Source organism: Gobio gobio (assembly GCF_949357685.1).
Source record: "Gobio gobio genome assembly, chromosome: 19".
NCBI lineage: Eukaryota > Metazoa > Chordata > Actinopteri > Cypriniformes > Gobionidae > Gobio > Gobio gobio.
Genome location: NC_137112.1, coordinates 16,842,575 through 16,867,310, shown reverse-complemented (window position 1 = coordinate 16,867,310; position 24,736 = coordinate 16,842,575). Strand labels below are relative to the sequence as shown.

The following is a 24,736-nucleotide window of genomic DNA, read 5'->3' as shown; positions in this document are numbered from 1 at the left end:
GAGCGCGCATCTGTAACCACACCTCAGCATGAAAACAAAAAAGCCACTGACAGCTGATTATCGTGAGACTTAAACAATGTTTTAAGTGTCATCGCAACGCAAATTCGCATCACTCTCAAAATAATCCTTATAATGCGCCAGTGGATTGGCGTTTAGATGTGTTGCTTGGCAGCCGTCCAATAGCTATCATTACCGTTGCTGGGATAATTAGCTTTAAGTTTTTTGGACTGTGCAAACACGCTCTCAAATGTGAGCCAAAACATTCAATCATACCAGTTAGAACTGAGAGAGACATGTTTCTGTCAGGTACAAGTAGATTTATGTCTTTTGATTGTGCGGAGAGCTTTCACGGCATCTTGCCACCCCGCAAGCAATTTTCATATCTTGGCCATTGTTCTCTCCAAGCAAACAGCCGGGACGCGGATTTCAAACGTCACGAATATGCCAAAATAGCGCTATTAGAGCAACACCGATACTGTAGTTTGCCCGTTCCAGCTGTTTCTAGTAGCAGTAGCCATCGAGTCGATGCAAGAAAGCGTCCTGTGAACTCCAAATTGCTCCCTGTGTGCATTTGTAGGCTAAGAAAAGACGTGGAAATTACAGGGATTTCTTTGTTTATGCAAGTGCGGCCGCATTTAGCGCGTTATCTGAAGTGAGCTGTAGAAAATTGTGCTGCGAAAGCAATTTCTACATGTTTCCACAGCAACTTGGAGCTGTCGGGGGGGCAGAATTAATGTCTGACATGGGGGAAAGTCCCTGTGCCCCAGGCGACTCGTGCACAAGTGAACACCCTTTCTCTCTCGGCTCAACCTCCCCCAATCGATACTACTCCTACACTCCTGTCCTCACGGCTTCGGAACGCCAGGATTGGAATTCATCAACTAATTAAATCTACGCTTGAGATGACACCAACTTCCCTCGCTCTTCTACCAGACACGCTCACCTCATCAGTCACTCGTTCCCTCAAACATAAACACACATGTAAACATGGCAACAGCCTGGATCATTATGGGCTTGCGGTTGGGGTTGCCCTAGGCGCAAGTGGTCTGTAGCAATCGCAGAGCTAATACAAGCTTGAGTGTGTGAGAGCCGAGGGAGGGAGGGAGGGAGAAACCATGACTGCAAATAATTAGGGGATCATTTAGCCTGTTACAGATGTCTTTAAACTGTCTCTATCCTTGTACAAACAAAGCTCTATTTTTACCACATATTATGTTTCCAGAAGACGCATTTTTTCTCGTATAGCCCCACAGCTCCATCAGTATGACCTCTTTCAGCAGCCATGTAGCCCAAGACTGGTTTCCCACTGAAGTGAAACAGGGTCGAGCCTGGTCAGTACCTAGATGGGAGACCTGCTGGGAAAACTAGGCTTCTGTAGAGGTGTTAGTGAGGCCAGCAGGGGGCGCTCACCCTGTGGTCTGTGTGGGTCTTAGCGCCCTAGTATAGTGACTGGGACACAGTCCTTCGGATGAGGCCGAGGTCCTTGATTTAAACTGAGCTGTGGTCATTAAAAATCCCAGGATGTCCTTCGAAAAAAATAAAAAGAGTAGGGGTTTAAACCCGGCATCCTGGACAAATTTGCACATTGGCTTCTGCCATCAAAATGGCCGCCTAATCATCCCCACATATACTGATTGGCTTCATCACTCTGTCTCCTCTCCACCGTAAGCTGGTGTGTGGTGGGCGTTCTGCCGCAATATGGCCGCCGTCGCAGGTGGATGCCGCACATTGGTGGTGGTTGAAGAGATTCCACCTTCTAAAGCGCTATACACTCACCTAAAGGATTATTAGGAACACCACACTAATACTGTGTTTGACCCCCTTTCGCCTTCAGAACTGCCTTAATTCTAAGTGGCATTGATTCAACAAGGTGCTGAAAGCATTCTTTAGAAATGTTGGCCCATATTGATAGGATAGCATCTTGCAGTTGATGAAGATTTGTGGGATGCACATCCAGGGCACGAAGCTCCCGTTCCACCACATCCCAAAGATGCTCTATTGGGTTGAGATCTGGTGACTGTGGGGGCCATTTTAGTCCAGTAAACTCATTGTCATGTTCAAGAAACCAATTTGAAATGATTGGAGCTTTGTGACATGGTGCATTATCCTGCTGGAAGTAGCCATCAGAGGATGGGGACATGGTGGTCATAAAGGGATGGACATGGTCAGAAACAATGCTCAGGCAGGCCGTGGCATTTAAACAATGCCCAGTTGGCACTAAGGGCATAAAGTGTGCCAAGAAAACATCCCCCACACCATTACACCACCACCACCACCAGCCTGCACAGTGGTAACAAGGCATGATGGATCCATGTTCTCATTCTGTTTACGCCAAATTCTGACTCTACCATCTGAATGTCTCAACAGAAATCGAGACTCATCAGACCAGACAACATTTTTCCAGTCTTCAACTGTCCAATTTTGGTGAGCTCGTGCAAATTGTAGCCTCTTTTTCCTATTTGTTGTGGAGATGAGTGGTACCCGGTGGGGTCTTCTGCTGTTGTAGCCCATCCGCCTCAAGGTTGTGTGTGTTGTGGCTTCACAAATGCTTTGCTGCATACCTCGGTTGTAACGAGTGGTGATTTCAGTCAAAGTTGCTCTTCTATCAGCTTGAATCAGTCGGCCCATTCTCCTCTGACCTCTAGCATCAACAAGGCATTTTCGCCCACAGGACTGCCGCATACTGGATGTTTTTCCCTTTTCACACCATTCTTTGTAAACCCTAGAAATGGTTGCGCGTGAAAATCCCAGTAACTGAGCAGATTGTGAAATACTCAGACCGGCCCGTCTGGCACCAACAACCATGCCACGCTCAAAATTGCTTAAATCACCTTTCTTTCCCATTCTGACATTCAGTTTGGAGTTCAGGAGATTGTCTTGACCAGGACCACACCCCTAAATGCATTAAAGCAACTGCCATGTGATTGGCTGATTAGATAATTGCTTTAATGAGAAATTGAACAGGTGTTCCTAATAATCCTTTAGGTGAGTGTATAAATGTAACGAATTAATTCACTAACACCAAACTAGAGATTTTTATTTTATTTTTTCATTGGATTTAACTTAACTTTAAAAAAAGTAATAAATAATAAATAAATAAAAATGCACAATTACTCTAAAACTAGAAATGCATCCATTTTATTTTCTAATTTATTTAAAGGTGCCCTGCCACACGAATTTCATTACTTTTGTGGTAATATCTGAGGGTCTACCACGGGAAAAAATGCCATGGTTTCCTCGTTTCAAGCCATTCTAGCGTGGTATAGAAAGCCTGCATGGAGACTCTCATTAATATTCAACGAGCTAAGCTGCTTGACTCTGATTGGCTAACAGCTAACGGGCTAACGTTTTTTTGCGAAGCCTCTGCTGAACTCGCCAAAGTTGAGGAAGTCACTCTCTTCAAAATGTGATGAACAGAGAACTAATGTCGAATTATAGTGTTGTGGCATTGTTCCAAGAATAAACTGAAGCCATTTAATCCTCAACCCTGGGTTCTTGGGCAACATGTGCATTGTTGAAGTTCCATTCATGCATAGCACACAAACCCGTTGACGTTCAGCCATCCTTGCTGTTTATGAAAACTGTCACTGAGCTAGACAAATTCTGTGGGCGTGGTCTCAACTGGGCGAGCTCATGAATAGTAATGAGCTCAGGCAACACCACGTCAGATTTTGTAAATGGCCTGATTTTTCCGCTTATTTCTTTTCAGAGCTGAGAGGAGGTAGCAGTTCATTTTCACATTCACAACATAACACAAACACGTGGATGTGGATCTTCCTAACATATTTCAAAAAATACAAGTAAAAACGGTTTTGTGTGGCAGGGCACCTTTAAACAAAAAAAAAAGATTAAATAAAAGCATCACACTCTAAAAAATGCTGGGTTAAAAATAACCCAAGTTGGGTTGAAAATGGACTAACCCAGCAATTGGGTTGTTTTAACCCAGCATTTGGGTTGTTTTAACCCAGCGGTTCGGTTAAATGTTTGCTTAAAACAACCCAATTGCTGGGTTAAAACAAGTCCATTTTCAACCCAACTTGGGTTATTTTTAACTCAGCATTTTTAAAATGATCACCCAATTGATTAACCAAGAGGAGGGGTCTCCAGAAACAATGGAACACTCAAGCCTTCTGTCTCCCCGGACGTGATTGGATCCCTCCAACTCTCTGGGCGTCGGCCATCCCATCTATAAGAACGGGAAGTGACCATTAACTCTTTGCATTCCGCCACAATGAGGAAGACCACCCCTGGCCTTCGCCACCACGAGAGAAGGCATCCCCGCCACGGAGAGAAAAGACCGACAGCTCTCTTTAACGACTTTCCTAAACTTCAGAGAAATTCTTCCGGGACCCGAAGAGCCGTACCAAACTCCCCCGACGATTCGAACTCAGACACTTACACGAGAAGCCATAGTAATGCAAGTATTCTATTTCACAATCAAACTGCGTGTAAAAGGTTGTCTGAATTATTCCTGTTCACAGGATTGTTGATTTCTTGAGGGCTCTTGTGAAAGGGCGGTGAAGCTGCCTCTCTCTTTCTCTCTCTCTCTCTCTCTCTCTCTCTCTCTCTCTCTCTCTCTCTCTCTCTCTCTCTCTCTCTCTCTCTCTCTCTCTCTCTCTCTCCCTCTCTCTCTTTCCATAATTCTCTCCTCCTTTATATTATTCGTTATGTTTGATTTTGCCTTGTTTGCACCATATTGTTTGTTTTCTCCTACATATATATGCATATTTACCCCGTGTGATTCGTAGCTTTGTTACTGTAGTTGTTTTATTAAAACCAAATAAGTGCATTGAATTGAATCCATATTGTTTTGCTCACAAATATCGAAGTCAATGAGACATAAGATTTTAGCTACCCATTTAAGCTTGATTTTCTTGTATTACTACTTCAGTAATACAACCTCAAATCAGAAAATGTTGGGACAGTATGTAAAACGCAAAACAAAAAAAGAGAAGTGATTTCTAAATTTACTTTGACTTGTATTTCATTGCAGACAATATGAACACAAAATATTTCATGTTTTGTCTGGTCAACTTCATGTCATTTGTAAATATGTATCCTTTCCTGTCATTCAGACCTGCAACAAAAAAAGTTGGGACAGGAGCAATTTAGGGCTAGTAATGAGGTAAAATGGTTAAATAATGATGGGATTTGAAACAGGTGATGTCAACAGGTGATTGTAATTATGATTTGGTACGAAAGCAGCATCCAAGAAAGGTCTAATCCTTTATGAGCAAAGATGGGCCGAGGATAGCCAGTTTACCAACAAATAAGAGAGAAAATTATTGAAATGTTTAAAAACAATGTTCCTCAAAGAAACACTGCATGAAAAGTGGGATTTTCGACCCCGTAAACGCCTGTAGACTCCCGGAAATCTCCCTAATTTTCGGCAGTTTTCGACAATTTAGAGGCAGCGAACGTCGCGTTCGTCTGTGCCACAAATTGTCGTAAACGAACCATGACGTAGGTGGAGAGACCCCCGCGAGACCGCACGGAGGTGCGACGCCTCTAATTAGCATATGAATAGCAGCGAAACCAGAGAGTCAACGGCCAGACTTGAATTTACTCACTCAGTATTGGCTGAGGCCACTACTTTTAAACAAGAAAAATCCCTCGTGATTGGTTGGCAAATCACTGCAAACCAATCATTATTGGTCCCCCTGGCTCATTATAAATGTAAACCCCAATAATAATAATAAATATAAATATTTTTATAATATAAATTTGTTTTATATTAATGTTATTGTGCTATGAAGTACACTATTCATACCATCAAGAAATATGTGGGAAAATTATACGGACCGTGCCGTTTATTCAAAGAAAGAGCTTCATTTATAAACACACAGCTGTTCATTCAAAGAAAGAGCTTTATTGTCAAACATAACTATGTACAGTGCAGCAGTAATGTATCTTATGTTGTCCTCCAAAAACGTCAAAGAGAAGCGCCCAACACATTCGGGAAACACAGGCGTATATGGTGAGTTGCCCTGTATTTCGGTATCGCCTCTAATCTGGATTGTCATTGATCATCCTCAGCCAGCACACTTTGTCTCGCTTTCAGCAACTGTAATACAATCCATAAAGACAATAAGCAACCTGAAAAATACTCACATTGACAAAAAACTGATCTAATATAATAAATCTTACCCTTTTTCTTCTTGATTGACTCCGAGCTAAACTCTTCGCAGTTTCCACCTGCAATGTAAGTTCAGGTTGTTTGTATCTGAAGCTCCGGCGTGTCGATTCATAATACTTCTTACAGGCAGCTGGAAAACAATTACATGAGACTGGTATTAATAAAAACAGTCACGGTAAAATTAAACAAGGAATGAGAAAAACATTAGACGTTATACTTACAAACAATGTCGTCATGTTCAGCGGTTAAATCTGGACTTGCGGAAATCGCTCCAAGCAGATAAGAGGTCACGGCTTCGTTATGAGGCGAGGATAGTCTGTGTAAACAAAATGTGCAGTTTTAAGCTCGGATCTATTAACGCATCCATTTCCTTATACAGCTGAATAAAAGCATATTCTTTAAATCGTAACGTTACTGTAATGTTGGTTCGGCTGTGGGGGTGTGGGAAGGAAGAAGACGGGGTCGGCTTGACTGGGACTGCACTCAATTTATTACTCAGAATCGTTACAAACATAAAGCATGCACAAGGGCATTCAGAACAATCAAAATACTCAATATTGCACTCAGTTTCAGTTTCTCAAGAATCTTCCACGCTCTGTCAGGCAGGCAGTCCCAGTCCAGATCTCTCTCTCTCTCTCTCTCTCTCTCTCCCGACAGCAGCTTAAATGCGGTCTCTCCACGCCAATTACTGCAACGAGACACAGGTGTTAATGATCTGCACTTGACCTATTTACTCACCGCTCGTCTCCTCGCTCTCTCTCTCCTGCTACAGACTTCGCAAAACCACGCCCCCTCCGCCACATACCCCCACCGCCCGCACCAGGCCGGGGAGCCGTCCGGCCTGCACCCCCCCCCCCACCCCCCCACCCCCTGGAGAGGAAGTCAGCCACAGCCATCTGAGCACCCGGCCTGTGGACCACCTTGAATTTAAAAGGCTGTAAAGCTAGATACCAACGGGTGATCCGGGCGTTGGTATACTTCATGCGGTGGAGCCACTGCAAGGGGGCGTGGTCCGAACAGAGGGTGAACTCCCGCCCCAGGAGGTAAAAACGGAGGGTGAGAACGGCCCACCTGATGGCCAAGCATTCTTTTTCAATGGTGCTGTACATCGTCTCTCTCTTAGAGAGCTTGCGACTGATGTACAGCACCGGCCGCTCTTCACCCTCCACCTCCTGGGACAGGACCGCGCCCAGCCCCCTGTCCGAGGCGTCTGTCTGTAGGGAAAAAGGGAGAGAGAAATTAGGAGCTTGTAGGAGCGGCCCACCACACAGAGCAGCCTTTATCTGGGTGAAAGCCTGCTGGCACCGCTCCGTCCACTGAACTGTATCCGGTACTTCCTTTTTAGTTAGATCAGTCAGCGGGATAGCGAGGTCCGAATAATTAGGCACAAACCTTCTGTAATATCCCGCTAGCCCCAGGAACTGTCTAACCTCCTTTTTGGTCTTGGGCCTTGGACAGGTCGCAACCGCTGCGGTCTTGTCAATTTGGGGACGCACCTGCCCATGTCCCAAGTGGAAGCCCAGATATCTTACCTCCATCCGCCCAATCGCACACTTATTCGGGTTGGCCGTGAGCCCCGCCCTTCTCAGCGACTTCAGGACAGCGCGCAGGTGCTGCATATGCCGCTGCCAGTCCGCACTGTAGATGGTGATATCATCCAAGTACGCAGCGGCATACGCAGCATGCGGCCGGAGAATCCTGTCCATCAGACGCTGGAAGGTTGCGGGAACCCCGAACAAGCCGAAAGGAAGGGTGACAAATTGGTGTAACCCAAACGGCGTGGTGAAAGCGTTTTTTTCTTTGGACATTGGAGACAAGGGGAACTGCCAATATCCCTTGGTTAAGTCCAGTGTCGAATAAAAGCGAGCGGTCCCTAGCCGATCAAGCAATTCGTCCACCCTCGGCATTGGGTACGCATCAAATTTCGACACCGCGTTTACTTTCCTATAGTCCACGCAGAAGCGGACCGAGCCGTCAGGTTTTGGAACCAAAACTATCGGGCTCGCCCAATCGCTGCTGGACTCTTCAATTACCCCCATATCCAGCATAGCCTCTAATTCATCCTGAACTACCTTTTTCTTGTGTTCAGGTAAACGGTATGGCCGGCTGCGAACCACCACGCCCGGCTCTGTCTCAACATGGTGTTGAATAAGGTCTGTGCGACCAGGCAGGGGCGAGAACACGTCAGCAAACTCTGCTTTGACGTCAGCGAGCTGCGACGGTGAGAGGTGATCCCCGCCTGGGGCCAGAGCGAGGGATTGAGATTTTTGAATCGCTTCTGGCCCGAGATCATCCTCTCCACTCACCACCATCGCAAGCATCACTGACTCCGCCTCTGACCATTTTTTTAAGAGGTTGAGGTGGTATATTTGACGTGCTCCCTCCCTATCTGAGCGCACCACCTCATAGTTGAGGTCCCCAACTCGCCGTGTGACCACAAAGGGCCCTTGCCACTTTGCGAGTAATTTAGAACTGGATGTGAGAAGTAATACAAGGACTTTATCTCCCGGTACAAACTGACGAAGTCTAGCCCCTCTGTTGTACAGCTGTCTTTGTCTGTCCTGAGCCTGTAACAAATTCTCCATTGATAGCCGCCCCAAAGTGTGGAGTTTTGTTCTCAGGTCCAGGACATACTGAATTTCATTTTTACTCGCGGAAGGTCCGTCCTCCCAAGCCTCCCTAAGGATATCCAGCACCCCCCAAGGCTAGCGCCCATAGAGAAGCTCGAAGGGGGAAAACCCCGTGGAGGCTTGCGGGACCTCGCGAACAGCGAACAACAGAGGTTCTAGCCACTTATCCCAATTTTTGGTGTCCTCGTGAACGAACTTACGAATCATGGATTTCAATGTGCGATTAAATCGTTCCACCAGACCATCTGTTTGTGGGTGATAGACGCTGGTGCGAATCGATTTAATGCCCAATAACTCGTAAAGTTCGCGAATCGTCATGAACGCCGTGCCCTGATCGGTGAGAATCTCTTTTGGGATTCCCACCCAGGTGATTAAGGAAAACAGTGCGCTCGCGACACTTTTCGCCGAAATAGTGCGGAGCGGAACTGCTTCCGGGTAGCGCGTTGCATAGTCCACCAAAACTAATGCAAAGCGATGCCCACGTGCTGACCGTTCTAATGGCCCGATGAGGTCCATGCCAATTCGCTCGAAGGGGACCTGCATCAGAGGGAGTGGGCACAATGGTGCTTTTGGGGTGGCCGGTGGATTCACCAACTGACATTCACGACAAGACGCACACCACCTGCGTACATTCTCGTGAATGCCTGGCCAGAAGAACCGGGCCATTAGACGGTTCAGTGTAGCCGTTTGTCCTAAATGCCCGGCCATGGGATTAGAATGAGCCGCCTGGAAAAGCATTTCCCGGCGGCTTTTGGGTACTAACAACTGTGTTGTATCTTGTTTGGTCAGGGCGTCTTGGGTCACCCGATACAACCTATCTTTTTAAACACAAAAATAAGGATAAGAGAGCGGCTGGTCAGGGTGGAGGAGGTGGCCGTCGATGAAACGGACCTGGCTAAACGCATTTTTTAGCGAGTCGTCCTGGGACTGTTCCAGGGGGAAATCATCGCGGTCTGCGAGAACAGGCACCTCGAGACCGCTCGGTTCCCCCGGAACAGCACCCAGAGGCCCCAAATCCACCTCTCCCACCTGAGCAACCGACTCTTTCCTGCTTACACGGTTTCCCCAAGAAGCATCCGCACACAAGTGCCCCAATAATTCATTAAATGCTGGCCAATTGGTCCCCAGAATCAGCGGATGCCGGAGGTGCGGGTTAACTGCTACCTCAACACTATGCTTTTGACCCCAAAATAGAATATCCACGGGCAACAACGGATAATTAACCACTTCCCCGTGCACACACCTCACCGTAACCGTGCGGCTAGTACCCAATGCCTTAGGGTGAATCAGGCTTTGGTGGATAGAGGTCTGGTTACAACCCGAATCGACCAAGGCTTGATAAGTACCCCCCTTGATACTCACAGGAATTAGGTACAACCCAGCTTGATCGAGGGCGGCTTGCGGAGCGTCGGGGACCCGGACCAGTGTCCCGACCTCCATGACGGGACAGCGGTTGATGAAATGACCCGGATCCCCGCAGCGCCAGCAAGCTGGCCCAGACTTCCCCGCCGCCCTAGTGGCCGGAAATAGGTCCGGCGATTGGCGTGGAGAGAGCGCTGGAGCAGAGAGCGTGGGGATCCGAAGCGGTCGCCCCTCCCCTGGGGACCGGATGTGGTGGTGCTGCCGGTTCGCTGGGGCCACCCGTCCTCCACCTTGGGGCTGGTCTCGGCGGGAACAGCCCACGCGACCTGGGAAGGGGAACAGGTTTGGGGAGAGAAGGGAAGGAAACAGAAGAGGGGGGAGAGAGAGAGAGAGAGAGAAGCCGATGGTAAGGGTTCGCCGACCCCGTGGCACGCCACCATGTGGTCCTCCGCCAACTGGATGGCCTGGGTTAGCGACGTTGGGCGGTGGCACTGGACCCACTGCGCGGTCTTCTGGGGAAGCCGCGCGATTAACTGCTCCAGCACCACGCGGTCGATGATTCCCTGTGCGCAAAGGTGAAGGGTCGGCCGGATTCGCTGAGGGTCAGGGTCCGGAACCGCTGCCTTTGTTGTTCTGGGCTCCGGCCGACCCGCTGTAAAATGGCGCGCTTTAGATTTTCGTAGGCCAGGAGATTCTGGACTGGCAGTTGGTGTGCGGCTACCTGCGCCTCTCCGGACAACAGTGGCAGGAGCTGCATTGGCCAGTCCGACCGGGGCCACCCCCGGGACTCGGCGGACCTCTCGAAGAGGTCGATGAATGCCTCCGGATCATCCTCCGGGCCCATCTTCGAGAGGTGGATGGTAGCAGCCGAGTCGGTGGTAGACGTGGGGGTGGCCGGAATCTCCTGGGCCATCCAGCTCCGGAACAGCTCGCGGTCTTCATGCTGGGCGAGAAGGAGGGCCTCGAAGCGTTTATCCTGCTCGGCCCTCACGGCCAGCAGGTCTTCGTGTGTTTGTTGGTGAAGACCAGCGAGCGATTTGACGAGGTCCGCAAGCGGCGTCTTTGGCGGGGTCTGCATGGCGGCAGCAAACTTCTCCCTTCCCGGGTTTCGGCACCAGTGTAATGTTGGTTCGGCTGTGGGGGTGTGGGAAGGAAGAAGACGGGGTCGGCTTGACTGGGACTGCACTCAATTTATTACTCAGAATCGTTACAAACATAAAGCACGCACGAGGGCGTTCAGAACAATCAAAATACTCAATATTGCACTCAGTTTCAGTTTCTCAAGAATCTTCCACGCTCTGTCAGACAGGCAGTCCCAGTCCAGATCTCTCTCTCTCTCTCTCTCTCTCTCTCCCGACAGCGGCTTAAATGCGGTCTCTCCACGCCAATTACTGCAACGAGACACAGGTGTTAATGATCTGCACTTGACCTATTTACTCACCGCTCGTCTCCTCGCTCTCTCTCTCCCGCTACAGACTTCGCAAAACCACGCCCCCTCCGCCACAGTTACCTTACCCGTGCTCTGGTTCATAGCGCCTGCAGTTTGCCTCAGAGTTGTGAAGACGCCTGAAAGATTAGTCGAAAAAGTTAGCCACGTCCATGCAGAGGAGTTGAAGGGGAGCTGAAGGCGAGACGGCGTCCTGTCATTGTTGATCACGAAAAAGCAAGGCAGCAAAAACACAGGAAATGTATAAAAAAAAGAGAGTCCAAAACACGTCTGTTTAAAGCTCGTCTTCAAGTTTTGTACGCGTCATGGCCATGACCTCGCACGTGATTGGATGAGGGCGAGAAGCTCGTCGGGCTCCTCCAATCACATGCGAGGTCATTGTTATAAGGATGTTTTCCAGAATTAATGAAAAAACTCTGTATTAATACATTTTCCTGGACAGAATGAAAAATGTATTTAGTACCACATGCATGTACAGACTACAGTTCTCGCTCACAAATTTGATGTGATTAAGATTGAATGTCTTGATATAGTCAGTTTATGACAGTTTACAAAGAAGGGAGTCTTACAACAAACTGATTTTAAGAAATGTATTAAATTAACAAGAAAATGAAACAAAAGAATGTTAAGAGGTGAATAAAATAAAAAAAATTTGATGTATTTTGGCTGTGTGTGTGTGTGTGTGTGTGTGTGTGTGTGTGTGTGTGTGTGTGTGTGTGTGTGTGTGTGTGTGTGTGTGTGTGTGTGTGTGTGTGTGTGTGTGTGTGTGTGTGTGTGTGTGTGTGTGTGTGAGAGAGAGAGATAGAGAATCACAAGAGTCCGGAAATTAGTCCACAAAGGGGCTTAATTTATCCCTATATTCTTCAACCTCATTGAGGTTTCAGACCACCAGCTCCAGAAAAACCTATTATATTTATTTTCACTTCATTTAAGTTAATGGGTGTGGCAAAAGTGCTTCAATTACATATAGGCATAACACCGTAACTTTTTATTTTGTGTGTATTTTTTTTTACATAACATTGGTTATTGCTAATGATATACAGAGTAATTAATCTACACTGAGCCCGGACAATTTGAATCTACTTAAAAATCCCACTTTTCATGCAGTGAAAGATAGGAAGAGATTTGGATATTTCACATTCAACAGTGCATAACATAATTAAAAGATTCAAGGAATCTGGAGGAATTTCAGTGCGTAAAGGACAAGGGCGCAAGCCTAAGCTGAACAACCGTGATCTCTTATCCCTCAGGCGGCACTGCATCAAGAATCGTCATTCATCTATAAGCGATATCACCACATGGGCTCAGGACTACTTTGGCAAACCTTTGTCAAGTACCACAATACATAGTTACATCCACAAATGCCAGTTAAAACTGTACTGTGCCAAAAGGAAGCCCTATGTTAACAGTGTCCAGAAGCGCCGTCGACTTCTCTGGGCTCGGAGGCATCTGGGATGGACCCTCACACAGTGGAAATGTGTACTGTGGTCAGATGAATCAGTATTTGAGGTATTTTTTGGGAGGAATGGATGCCGTGTGCTCCGGACCAAAGAAGAAAAGGATCATCCAGACTGTTACCAGCAACAAGTCCAAAAGCTAGGGTCTGTCATGGTATGGGGTTGTGTCAGTGCCCTTGGCAAAGGTAACTTGCACTTCTGTGAAGGCACCATTAATGCTGAAAAGTACATAGAGATTTTGGAGCATTATATGCTGCCATCTTTTCCAGGGACGTCCATGCATATTTCAACAAGACAATGCAAAACCACATTCTGCACACATTACAAAGTCCTGGCTGCGGAGGAAGAGGGTACGGGTACTTGACTGGCCTGCCTGCAGTCCCGACCTGTCTCCAATAGAGAATGTGTGGCGCATTTTTAAGCGCAAAATGCGACAACGAAGACCCCGTACTGTTGCCCACCTTAAGACTTGTTTGCAGGAAGCATGGGACAAAATTACACCTGAAACACTTCATCACTTGGTGTCTTCAGTCCCTAAACGTCTTTTAAGTGTTGTGAAAAGGAATGGCAACATTACAAAGTGGTGAATGCTTTACTGTTCCAACTTTTTTTGAAATGTGTTGCAGGTCTGAATGACAGGAAAGGATGCATATTTACAAATGACATGAAGTTGACCAGACAAAACATGAAATATTTTGTGTTCATATTGTCTGCAATGAAATACAAGTCAAAGTAAATTTAGAAATCACTTCTTTTTTTTTTTTTTGCGTTTTCCATACTGTCCCAACTTTTTCTGATTTGGGGTTGTACAAATTGTACAAACATAAGAAATATTATTTGTCCTGATCAAGCAGATTAATGTTTCTTAAGGTTTGTAAGATTGATAATTGATGAAGAAATCAATTTGGATAAAGGATACTTTTACATGATTAAAGGTTCCGTTATAAGTTAATATTGTCTGTACAACAAGCAAATCATATTCATAGACTCATGAATATTTACACCATTTGAATTAATTATTCCCCGAAACTCATTGTTGTTACAACCATGTCACAAAGCTCGAATCATTTCAAATTGGTTTCTTGAACATGACAATGAGTTCACTGTACTAAAATGGCCCCCACAGTTACCAGATCTCAACCCAATAGATCATATTTGGGATGTGGTGGAACGGGAGCTTCGTGCCCTGGATGTGCATCCCACAAATCACCATCAACTGCAAGATGCTATCCTATCTATATGGGCCAACATTTCTAAAGAATGCTTTCAGCATCTTGTTGAATCAATGCCACGTAGAATTGAGGCAGTTCTGAAGGCGATAGGGGGTCAAACATAGTATTAGTATGGTGTTCCTAATAATCCTTTAGGTGAGTGTATATAATATGTGGGATACATTTATCAATATATGGAATTGTTCCAATTTCTAATAGGTTTCATAAATGTTTTTACTTTATATATATATATACACGCATATATTGATATTTCATATATACACATATATTACAATTCCGTATAGGATATACTTCAGAGATATTTTACTCCTAAACAATCCTAGGGGTGCCAATAATTGTGGCCAACGTGTTTTGGAGAAAAACATTAATTTCCTAATGTGAGTTTCCCCCCACTTCCAATTTTTTTATTTCAATGAAAGGTTAGGTTTTTACAATTTTTTTTAAATGATAGATCAAAAGGATAAACGATGCAGATTTATTTTTACAGCCATCTTTGATCATATTTACCAGGGGTGCCAATAATTCTGACCACCACTGTACATTTCAGAAGCTTGTAGACTAAATTCCCATCTGACCCACTCTTCGCAGACAACTCCAATCGCCCCATCACACGTTTCTGGTTCCAGAAACATCTCAAGTCCACATTGATTCAATCCGGCATCCCAGCAGACAACTTTTCTAGCCATCCGTTCCGCATAGGTGCAGCAACTACAGCTGCCCAAAAAGGCCTCTCCCAGCACCAGATCCAAGCACATGGTTGCCAGAGGCTTTCAAGAGCTACATTCGTTCCAATCGCTTCCCCATCAAAGAAGCCTCATCAGCTAATTTTGTTTGGCTTTAAGCCTGTTTCTATAAACCCAAACCTACTGGGTCACCATATCTGCTTTAATTCAACATCATCAATCCACTTAGGGAAACAATCATACATTCACTGCAGCAGCAGTAATCATTGCAAGCCAGTCGTTCCCGCAGGAGCCCACCTCATTCTTTCACTGCTGCAGCAGTGTTACCTCCTTTGCTCCAATAGAAGCTCAGTTTCTCTATCCAACTGGCTTTTACTGCCAAAGCAGTGTAATCTCCTTCGCTCCAACAGAAGGCCAGTTTCTCTGCCCAAAAGGCCTCCACTGCCGCAGCAGTAATACCGCCTCACATCAACTTGCTTCTACTGCCGCAGCAGTGTTATCTCCATACATAGTCCTGCAGGGGCTCAGTTCTATGTCCAAACCGGCACACTGGACTGCTCACTTGTTTCAGCCTGATGCAGACCTCAGTTATGAGGTGCCCGCTGTCCTAAGTGAGGCTGATGAGAGCTGGCAAGATAAGAGGAGGCCCAGACCAAGGAAAAGAAGAGCGAAAGGGAGAGACATAGGTGGAAGTGGTCCAGGAGACACAGAGCAGAGAGAAGGAGAGAATCTAGAGGGAGGAGATGGACCAGGTGGCAGAGGCCAAAGAGCTGGAAGAGGTCAGAGAGCTGGAAGAGGTCAGAGAGGTGGAAGAGGTCAGAGAGGTGGAAGAGGAGGAGATAATTCAGGTCCAAGTGCTGTAGTTAGCGGCAGAGGAAGGAGAGGGAGAGGAGGCAGAGATGCAAAGGAAGAGAACAGAGTTCAGATGATCCAAAATGACCGAAGGGTACGGACAGAGGTTTGTTTTTTCCAGAGTATGCTAAACATTTGATAGACTGCAGTAGCATTATGGCTTGTAATAAGATGTCACCATTTAAATCAATGTCAGCATCTTTTGTAGTTTTAATCAAATGTAAATGCAAAACTTTCTTTTGTGGTTTGTTTACTTAGGCACTCATTCAGGGCATGAGTGAATTGAGGCTACGAGCACTAGCAACCCAGGTCTTCTCCCGGAACCCTGGATTCGTTTTTGATGCTCTTCCTCCATTGGATAGCACAGCCCCACCTAACGCTGCTCTTCCATGGTGCACCTGTGGGAACTGCAGGGAAATGGCCACAGATGCTGAAAGCAAATGCTGTGGACAGTGTCCTGACTACTGCATCAGCAAATTGGCACATTTTGATCTGTATTGTCTGGAAGATGGTTATTTACGTATACACAGAGATTACAGAAATGATGTGTTGGTGGTAGCCGAAGTTAGAGAGCCAGGAGATGATAACAGACAATTTAGGTATGCTGCTTATCGTCAATACATCTTTTGGCAGCATGGGTCACTGGGTCAGGGGAACCGGCGTGTTATTCCCAGCTGCTGTATATGGAGAATAAGGGACAAATACCCCGACCCCCAGGGCCAGTACACTGGCTTTGTACCCACCATTTGAAAACACTCTACCGTGAATAGTTTACTTCTAGTTATTTATTGTTGTATATATATGGTTTTATAAATAGTTTTTTGATTTGTTTTGTTTTTTAATTTATTTGTTTGTAAAGAGCCTTCCTCCCTTTTTCAATAAAAAAAGTTTATTCAGAATAACAATGCTATGCTTTTTACGATGTAGAGAAACAGTAACATAAATGGTATAATGATAAAGGTTACACAGTATAGATAAATAACTAGACTCAGCTGCTCTGTACTCTTGAGAATTTTTATTCTGAAATTGTTGATAAGCAGCTTGTGACACAAAAGGTCAGGGTTGTGAGGCTATGGAAACTGGGCTTAACGGGTGTTCAGTCTGGAATGTTGATACTGAGGAGAGCAAAATAAAAACTGTTAGTTATAAAACTTATAAAACTTATAAAAAATAAGTTAGTTTATTTCAAACTTGGATGTGTTATGTCTGACATCTGACTTGGTGTGTGGCATGTAGCCCAAGGTGCAAAATAAATAAATTGGCATTCAACCTACCAAGACCTCTCCTGACTTGGGTGTGCAGGAGTTCCTCAATGGTAGGTGCCGGCACAGGGGGAAGTGGGCCGTACTTCCTGGGGTCATCAGGTCGTAGTGTTCTCCGTCTGGGCATCCCCTTACCAGCTAATCTCTTTTGAAGAATCATAGCTTGCAGTTCTGGGATGTAGCCATACATCTTGGACACCTTCAGAGTGTAAAGCATATACCTGCGAGCATTCTTCTTGTACAGCCTCCTGTACCTGAAATAGAAGCAGAAAGGGGAGGGAAGAAGACATTTACAGCCCAAGGGCCATAATTGTTCAAAACAAATAGCATGTATAAATAAGCAAGCAACTTACTGTTTGCTTCCATTAGATTTGCACAACTCTGGGCGGTCCTTGTGGTAATTATAGTCCATCGCTGCAAGGAGCATCCTGGCCTCAAAGACAGGAGGGCTAAATGCTGTGCGCTTGCTAGCGTACATTAAAATATGGTTCTGGAAGGACTCCAGATCAGCAGTGGACCTGTGGGGGGTGGTTGAGAAGAGACATTTTGTTGGATTTTGAAAAGCACTTTCTAGCTATAGTATGTGTACATACTCATTAAATTACCTAAAGTTTAGATATTTGTGGACCTCATTAAGCCACCGCTTGTTTCTAACAATGCTCTTCAGGGCCTCATGTGCCATGGACCCTCGCTCAAGCCACTGTTGAGTTCCACCTGATTCCAAGTCTGCATGCTGGCAGCCTCCCAGCACCCACCTGTGTTCATTTGTCACATGATGTAGGAGCCCAAGCCACAGCTCCTAGAAATAATATAGAAATATAATGTACATACAAAAACAAGTATGCATATTGTACATAATTCATTACTAATGATGATGCTGTTTGTAAGTACTGTAATCTAAGTGGGTCACATAACTGACCACAATGACACCTCTAGGTAGCTACCTAATGAAATAGCCAATATCCAACATCAAGAAACCATCCTAAATTATTATTTTTGCCAACAAGGTATGTCTAATAAGACTGCATGTTAGTTTCAAACAATATTATTTTTAGATGACAACTATTTTCCAAACTATAACAACTTACATGGAACTCTTGGTAAGAATCTGCTGTTTTGCAGCACCACCAAAAGTGGTTTACAACATCTTTCAGCCAACTGCTCAAACTGGACTGACTCTTGACCTGTGAAGCCTGGGATAGATATAACAGTAATCATTATTACATAACTCAAATGAGGGTAAATTGATATGCAGAAAATCTAGCCATAGAAATGACAGCTGAACTTACAGCATGGATCCTTTTTGCCAAATTCTTGGCCCATGCCACATATCCAAGGTCTTTGTATTTTCCTTTGTCTAATTAGGAAAAATAACATGTACAATTAGTACAGTAATGCCCCCCCCCCCCACCCCTCCAAAAAAGTTGTTATATTTCAACAAGTAACGCACAATTTCAGTGCTAACTTACTCATTAGTGCGGAGATCTGGACATGGGCATCAGTGCAGACCTCCACTAGTTTCACTTCTTTTAAAAGAGTGTCGACTGTCCGCACAAATGCCTCTCTCTCCATGATCACAGAATTTCGCCCAGTCTCCCTTTTGTCCACAGTGATGACCGAGATGACTTCCCTGGATTCGTTCTCCATGGCAATGTATGTACAGTACTGGGCGCAATGTCCAGGGCTGTCCATTCTTCCATCCGCTATTCAATTTGTAAACAAGAATCAATGAGTTTCACAGAACATCAAATTGACATAACATACTACTCTAGCCTAAATGAATAAGATGTGTACATTACCTACTATTACCACATCTCTGTCTTTTAGCCGATGTATTGCCTCAGCCCTCCTCTCCTCCCAAAACTCCTTCACAGTGTCTACACCGTAGGTGTCCGGAATTGTGAAAAATGAACTACGGTCCACCATCCCCATGTTCATAAACTGAAACAGAAGCGAGACTTTGGCGTAGTTGCTTCCTGAGAGTAGGATGTTGCTTGCCAATGTAGCAGGGCGGTCTAGGTCCCGCCCTATTGAACATAGTTGTCACCTGAATGGTGGGTGTGACAGCCTATCACTGCCATTCCTGGCATATTTAAGGCGGAGTTGTCACCTGGGTGCGATCATACCATTTTGTCGTGTGTGGGTGTGCGCGCGCAGCTCTGCAGGAGGTATGTACCTAGCTGTTTGGCTAACGTTGCTACTAGTGCCTATGCACCAGTTAAATGTGTCTATTTTGTTATAGCCAGGTTACGGCTGGTGTGACTTTGCCGATGGGTACAGGCTCTCTTTAACCCCAGGTATGGTAACCCTAATGCATTAATGTGTGTTGTGGTGTGACTCGTAGTAATTTGTGCTTCGCTCGTGTTGCAGCCCAGGTGTGTGCGCTCTTATGCAGCGTTTGCATGTTTGCAGTTTCGTCTTCGTTAAATACCTACAGATAACGTTATGAGTGATTGAACCCATGTGCTTAGCAATCTACTTCTGGGTACGTATATCTAGCCCCTTGAGCATCGTGGGTTTTGATGTTTTAACTGATTTTGTAAATCTGTGTATTTTAGTGGGGCAACTGCTCGTGAACACTTCGGTTCTGCGGACGGCAGCGCAAACGCTCCTTAGACGACACCGAGACTGCACTGTTTTGTTCTGCTGTAGTTCTGTGACTGACCATTCTGTTATTTTATTTGTTTTTGTGTTTCACGCTCATGCCGGTGGCCTAGGGGAGGATGGCTAGCCCGAGCCGTCACGTAAAATGAGATGTACTCTTAACAGTGCATGTTTAGCCCCACTGATTGTTATATTGCCACCGGCAGCGTGTGTCCTGTTATTTGTGATCATTTTCCTCCAATCCTCACTCCTTCACGGAATGGTGTGGAGGTGTTTTGTTTAATGTTTTGATTTGAGTTCTTTCAGTTGTCATTAATTTAGTTCTTGTATTTTGTGATTTAATTTGAAACCCATTCAATTGTTTTCCTTTGTATTGTTTATTTTCTTCCCTTTTTGGTTATCATTGTCCTCTTGCCGCTCCATGGCCGGTATTGGTTCATATGCTCGTCGTGAACCTAATTAAATCTCTGCCTGACTCCTGTGGCCAGTGGGCCTTTTGTTGCAAGAACTTTTTCTCATATAATTTGTCTTTGTTTAATGTGTTTAAGTGTGTTCTTATATTTGGTTTCTTTTGTTTACTCAGGAGCTGAAGGCCCCCAGTGAGGGAAGCTAGCTGCTTTTGCCCTGTGGTGGTGGTGTTTCTCACAGAGTGTTTGCCATTTTCACCCCTGCGTCTTCCTCACTTAGAGTGTGTGTGCAGTGTGAGTGGTTGTGTGGAGCATAATTGAGTGAGGTGTGTGTCGTAAGATGCTCACTGTCCAGCTAGCTGCCCACTGGTAAGCCTCAGCCTGAAGGTTCTTTTTGTTTTTCCTTTATTATTATTTTCTCTTTTCTTTGGTCAACAGTTTTCTACATTTTATGTGAAATAAAATAATTGTTGTATTTATATCTACGTCTCTTGTCGTTAGTGGTGACGAACCTGTGTGCCCTATATTGGGTTTGAATTTCCCCGGTTATAGAATCGGGGTGGCGTAGTCGTGCATTAGTGTAAACGATTTTTGCTTCCTTCGCCATACTCTGGCATAGTCATACTTCTGGTTAATTTGTGTCTGCCCATCACAGCCCCGCCACACTCTGGCGTAGTCGGCAGGGTTCCACATTTGACAGAGACGTGGGTGTATATACAGTTGGTTTTTGTTTTTCTGCTTCTTTCTTTATCTTTTTGTCTTTGAATACTGTAGGATTGACAGCGGAACAGCAGTGCACGTCTTGTATTAAAACCAGCCTTATTGTGGGCCTCATTTTCACCTTTTATTGGTAAGTGCTTCTGCAGTTAAGGTATGGCAGAGGAATTACAAGAATTAAGGGAAATTATTGCTCAGTTAAGAGCAGACAATGAGAGGTTGTGTCAGGAGCGTATTCCTGTGTCCCCAGGTCCCAGTGATACATCTGCTGCTGCCCCTGGGCCTTCCGTTCCATCTCAACCCAACAATGCTGATATTACTAGACCAGAACGATTTGTTTTTGTACCAAGAGACCGAAGGTGTCCAAAATTTAATGGCAGGGTCGGCTTTAGTATTGAGGAGTGGGTTGAGGAGGCCCAGGCTTGCATGCGTGATCGTTATCTTTCTGCTACTCATAAGGCATTTTATTTATTTGATCATTTAGAAGGGGAGGCAAGGGAAGAGATCAAGTACCGCCCAGAAGTAGAGCGTAAGGACCCAGATAAAATTATTTCGGCTTCACGGGAGTTATATGGTTGCTCGCAGTCGTACGTTTCTTTGCAGGAGGCCTTTTTCTTGAGGAAGCAGCAGGAGGGTGAGAGCCTGTTGGAGTTCTCCCTTGTCCTGATGGGTCTCCTTGAGCAAGTGAAACAACGATCGCCTCACGGTATGCCAAATTCACATGTTTTACTACGGGACCAATTCGTTGAACATGTTTTTGATAGCACCCTCCGTCGTGAATTAAAGCAGTTGATACGTCGTCAACCTACGTTAACATTGTTGGAGGTGCGTAGCGAAGCCCTTAGATGGGAGCAGGAGGGTATGCCAGGAAGCACAAGGGCCCGAAGTCATTCTGTTCCATCAGCTCATGGGATCCAATATGGGGTGCAAGGGGATCCATTGGTTGGGGTGAGTAGGTCATCTGGGAATTCGGAGTTGGCCGAGTTGAGGGATATGCTTAAAAGCCAGCAAGCACAGTTAACTGAACTCACACAAAGTTTTGCCCGGTTGCAGGCTCCCCAGTGGCGAGGTCAATTTTCCCGCCAGGGATCAGTTATCTGTAGGAGGTGTCAAAAGCCTGGTCATTTTGCTAGAGATTGTGACGGGGAACGTGTCCCTTCTCGTCCTCAGCTCCCCTCACGGCCCATCCCGTCGAGAGCTGGAGGTAGAATGCCTGACCCATCGGCAACGTCGGAAAACTAGCCCCCACCGTGCTTCAGGGCCATAGCACGGGTGGGGAGGTAACTGGCTCAAGCGTTTCGGATATGTCCCACTTAATGTCGTCATGTCCACACCTTGATGTTTTAATAGGGGGAATTCGAGTGCCCTGTCTGGTGCATACTGGCTCCATGGTAACTACGATTACTGAGAGTTGTTTTCGGAAACACTTCGAACCGTGGGGGCAGGATCGACTAAAATCGTACCAGTGGTTGCAGCTTAGAGCTGCTAATGGTCTTTCAATCCCCTATATTGGATATATGGAGTTGAGCATTGAACTGTGTGGTCAAGTAATTACAGAATGTGGTGTGCTTGTTGTGAGGGATCCTCCTGGTGGCTTGTGTGTCCGGGTCCCAGGTGTCCTGGGAATGAATGTCCTTCGGCGATGCTACCAGGGGCTTTTTGGACAACATGGACCAGCCCTGTTTGATTCATTGTTGACCACAGAGATTCCAAATCCTGTTTTACAGGCGCTTCAACATTGTTGTCAAGTGGATACTCAGTCTCCTGTGGTACGTGCTGGCAGAGTGAGGGCGGAGACCATGCCGCATCCCAGGTGGCGCGATGAAGTTTGTGGCAGCAACTTGTTTCGAGCAATATGCCAAGGGTACTGTTCTTTTTGAGCCCCTAGAGACCGGGTTACCAGCAGGTTTGTTGGCTTCCCCTGCATTAGTGCCGGTTACACAAGGTACTGTTTATTTACCTGTTGTAAATGTGGGAACCACTGATGTGTTGCTCTATGCTAACACTGTCCTTGGTACATTGAATAATGTTTGTGTGGTTAGTTTGCCCTCAGGAGTTAGTGAGGTCCGGTCTGTGACGGCCACTTCGGGCTCTCTATCTGGTGAAGTGATCCCCAGTGTTAAAGGACAGATTGATGCACTCGATTTGTCTGTCTTAACAGAAGCAGAACAGGGTCAGGTAAGGGACCTGCTTTACCGGTTTCAGTCTGTGTTTTTTACTCATGAGGGCGACCTAGGATGTACTGGCTTGATGTCTCATGATATTCCTCTGTTGGATACCGTCCCCGTCCGGCAGCGGTACCGGCGTATACCTCCTTCAGAATATGAAGTGGTAAAGTCCCACATCCATCAGCTGCTAGAGGCCAATGTTACAAGGGAGAGCTGTAGCCCATATGCTTCCCCAATTGTTCTTGTTAAAAAGAAAGATGGCAGTCTGCGTATGTGCGTTGACTATCGCCAGTTGAATGCAAAGACTCGTAAAGACGCCTTCCCTTTGCCGCGCATCGAGGAGTCGTTGGACTCTTTGGCGGGGGCCTGTTGGTTCTCCACTATGGACTTGGCTAGTGGGTACAACCAGGTCCCCGTCACTGAGGAAGACAGACCTAAGACCGCATTTTGCACTCCTTTCGGATTGTTTGAATGGAACCGTATGCCCTTTGGGCTTTGCAACGCACCAAGCACTTTTCAAACCTTTTTGTGTCTCCCCAATTTATCACACCTGATTGAACTCATTAGCTCGTTAGAGACTGCGCGAGGAGGAGCCAAGCGCCACTCATTTCGCTATAATGTTGGGCTTAACGTTAAAGCTCTTCGTCAGATTTTAACTTAATGGGGACAACTGTGGACAAGTGTGTTCTGAGACTAGTAGCAACCCAGTCATTCCAGGAACGTTAGACAGGAAGTGTTGCTTGATTTGCAATGTAGTCACATAATTCACTGCCCTCAAATATTGCTGTGTTTATTTAATTTCTATTAACCTTTATTGGCAAATGTACTGGAATATATTAAGTTTCAAGAACACTTTTTTTCCCCACAAAACTTGTTTTGTTTTTTTACCAATTAAAGACATTTTACAAAACCTAAAACTACAATACAAAAATACAAAAACATACAAAACAATATTAACCCAGATCTAACCCATCAATTAGCTGTTAAAGCTGAGGGTTGTGAGCGCAAGACACACAAATATTTTCTTCCTGCATGAAAAACTCCATGTCCTCCATTCTCTCAAAGGTGAAAAGGAATGGAGCCTGGATTTTGTCCTGATCCATGTGACCTTCATAGAAAATGCTGTCAATAAACCGGTCCGCATTGGCCAACAAGGCATCATCCTCATTCATCCTTATGACCTGTGGTAAATGAACTTACCCAGCAAAAGTGGGGTCTGCTCTCCTCCACCCAGTCACAGGTGAGCAGAATTTCATCACCGCAGAGTCCTTTGTGCAAAAAGATAAGACATTTCAATAATAATGTAATTAGTCAAGTGCTGCTCAAACAATTTTATGAAACAGGAAAGGTTACTACATAAACAAATAATACATAAACATTATGTGAACATGGATTCTCGCAGTTGGGGTCACCTCCATGACGTCTGGCACAGACGGGTCACCTCCATAATGTTTAGATCCGGTTATATCAATTGTTTGGAGACTGACTGCTGGCTTTATATAAAAAGGGTTAAGAACAAAAACAGTAACTAAAAATTCTCAAGTGTACATTATTTTTTTAATTACAAATGACCAGCATACTGGGAATGCACATAATGTATATTCATCCATAGTATAGTTATCAGTATCATACCTTGCCAGAGGAAATGCCTGTAGTAAACAAAATGCAATGTTTAGCATACACAAAGACAAAGGTATAACCAATTACCATCAACATGAATATCCCAGTCAGTCCCTCCTAGCTGAAGTGGTACACCCTGTTAATTTAGAGTGGAATAAG

At 45.5% G+C, this 24,736-nt stretch overlaps 2 protein-coding genes across 3 annotated transcripts in view; both read right to left on the bottom strand.

The window, feature by feature from the left end:
• The window catches only part of LOC307143438 (thimet oligopeptidase-like), a 317,590-nt gene that overhangs the window by 210,577 nt on the left and 82,277 nt on the right, over window positions 1–24,736 (bottom strand). The gene's annotated exons all lie outside the window — the stretch shown is intronic.
• Window positions 5,856–24,466, bottom strand: LOC307143439 (uncharacterized protein). 2 transcript variants are annotated; one of them, XM_079844992.1, is made up of 12 exons: window positions 24,370–24,466; window positions 24,158–24,225; window positions 18,861–19,002; window positions 18,531–18,764; window positions 18,351–18,418; window positions 18,150–18,254; window positions 17,667–17,860; window positions 17,415–17,579; window positions 17,074–17,315; window positions 6,358–6,452; window positions 6,148–6,266; window positions 5,856–6,064 (listed from the first exon to the last, which is right to left on the bottom strand). In XM_079844992.1, the coding sequence occupies exons 3-10, from the start codon at window positions 18,997–18,999 to the stop codon at window positions 6,424–6,426; spliced, it is 1,176 nt and encodes a 391-aa protein (XP_079701118.1). In that variant the 5' UTR covers window positions 19,000–19,002; window positions 24,158–24,225; window positions 24,370–24,466; the 3' UTR covers window positions 5,856–6,064; window positions 6,148–6,266; window positions 6,358–6,423. The 2 variants fall into 2 exon arrangements, with proteins under 2 accessions (XP_079701118.1, XP_079701117.1); XM_079844991.1 differs by lacking the exons at window positions 5,856–6,064; window positions 6,148–6,266; window positions 6,358–6,452 and having other exon boundaries at window positions 16,653–17,315.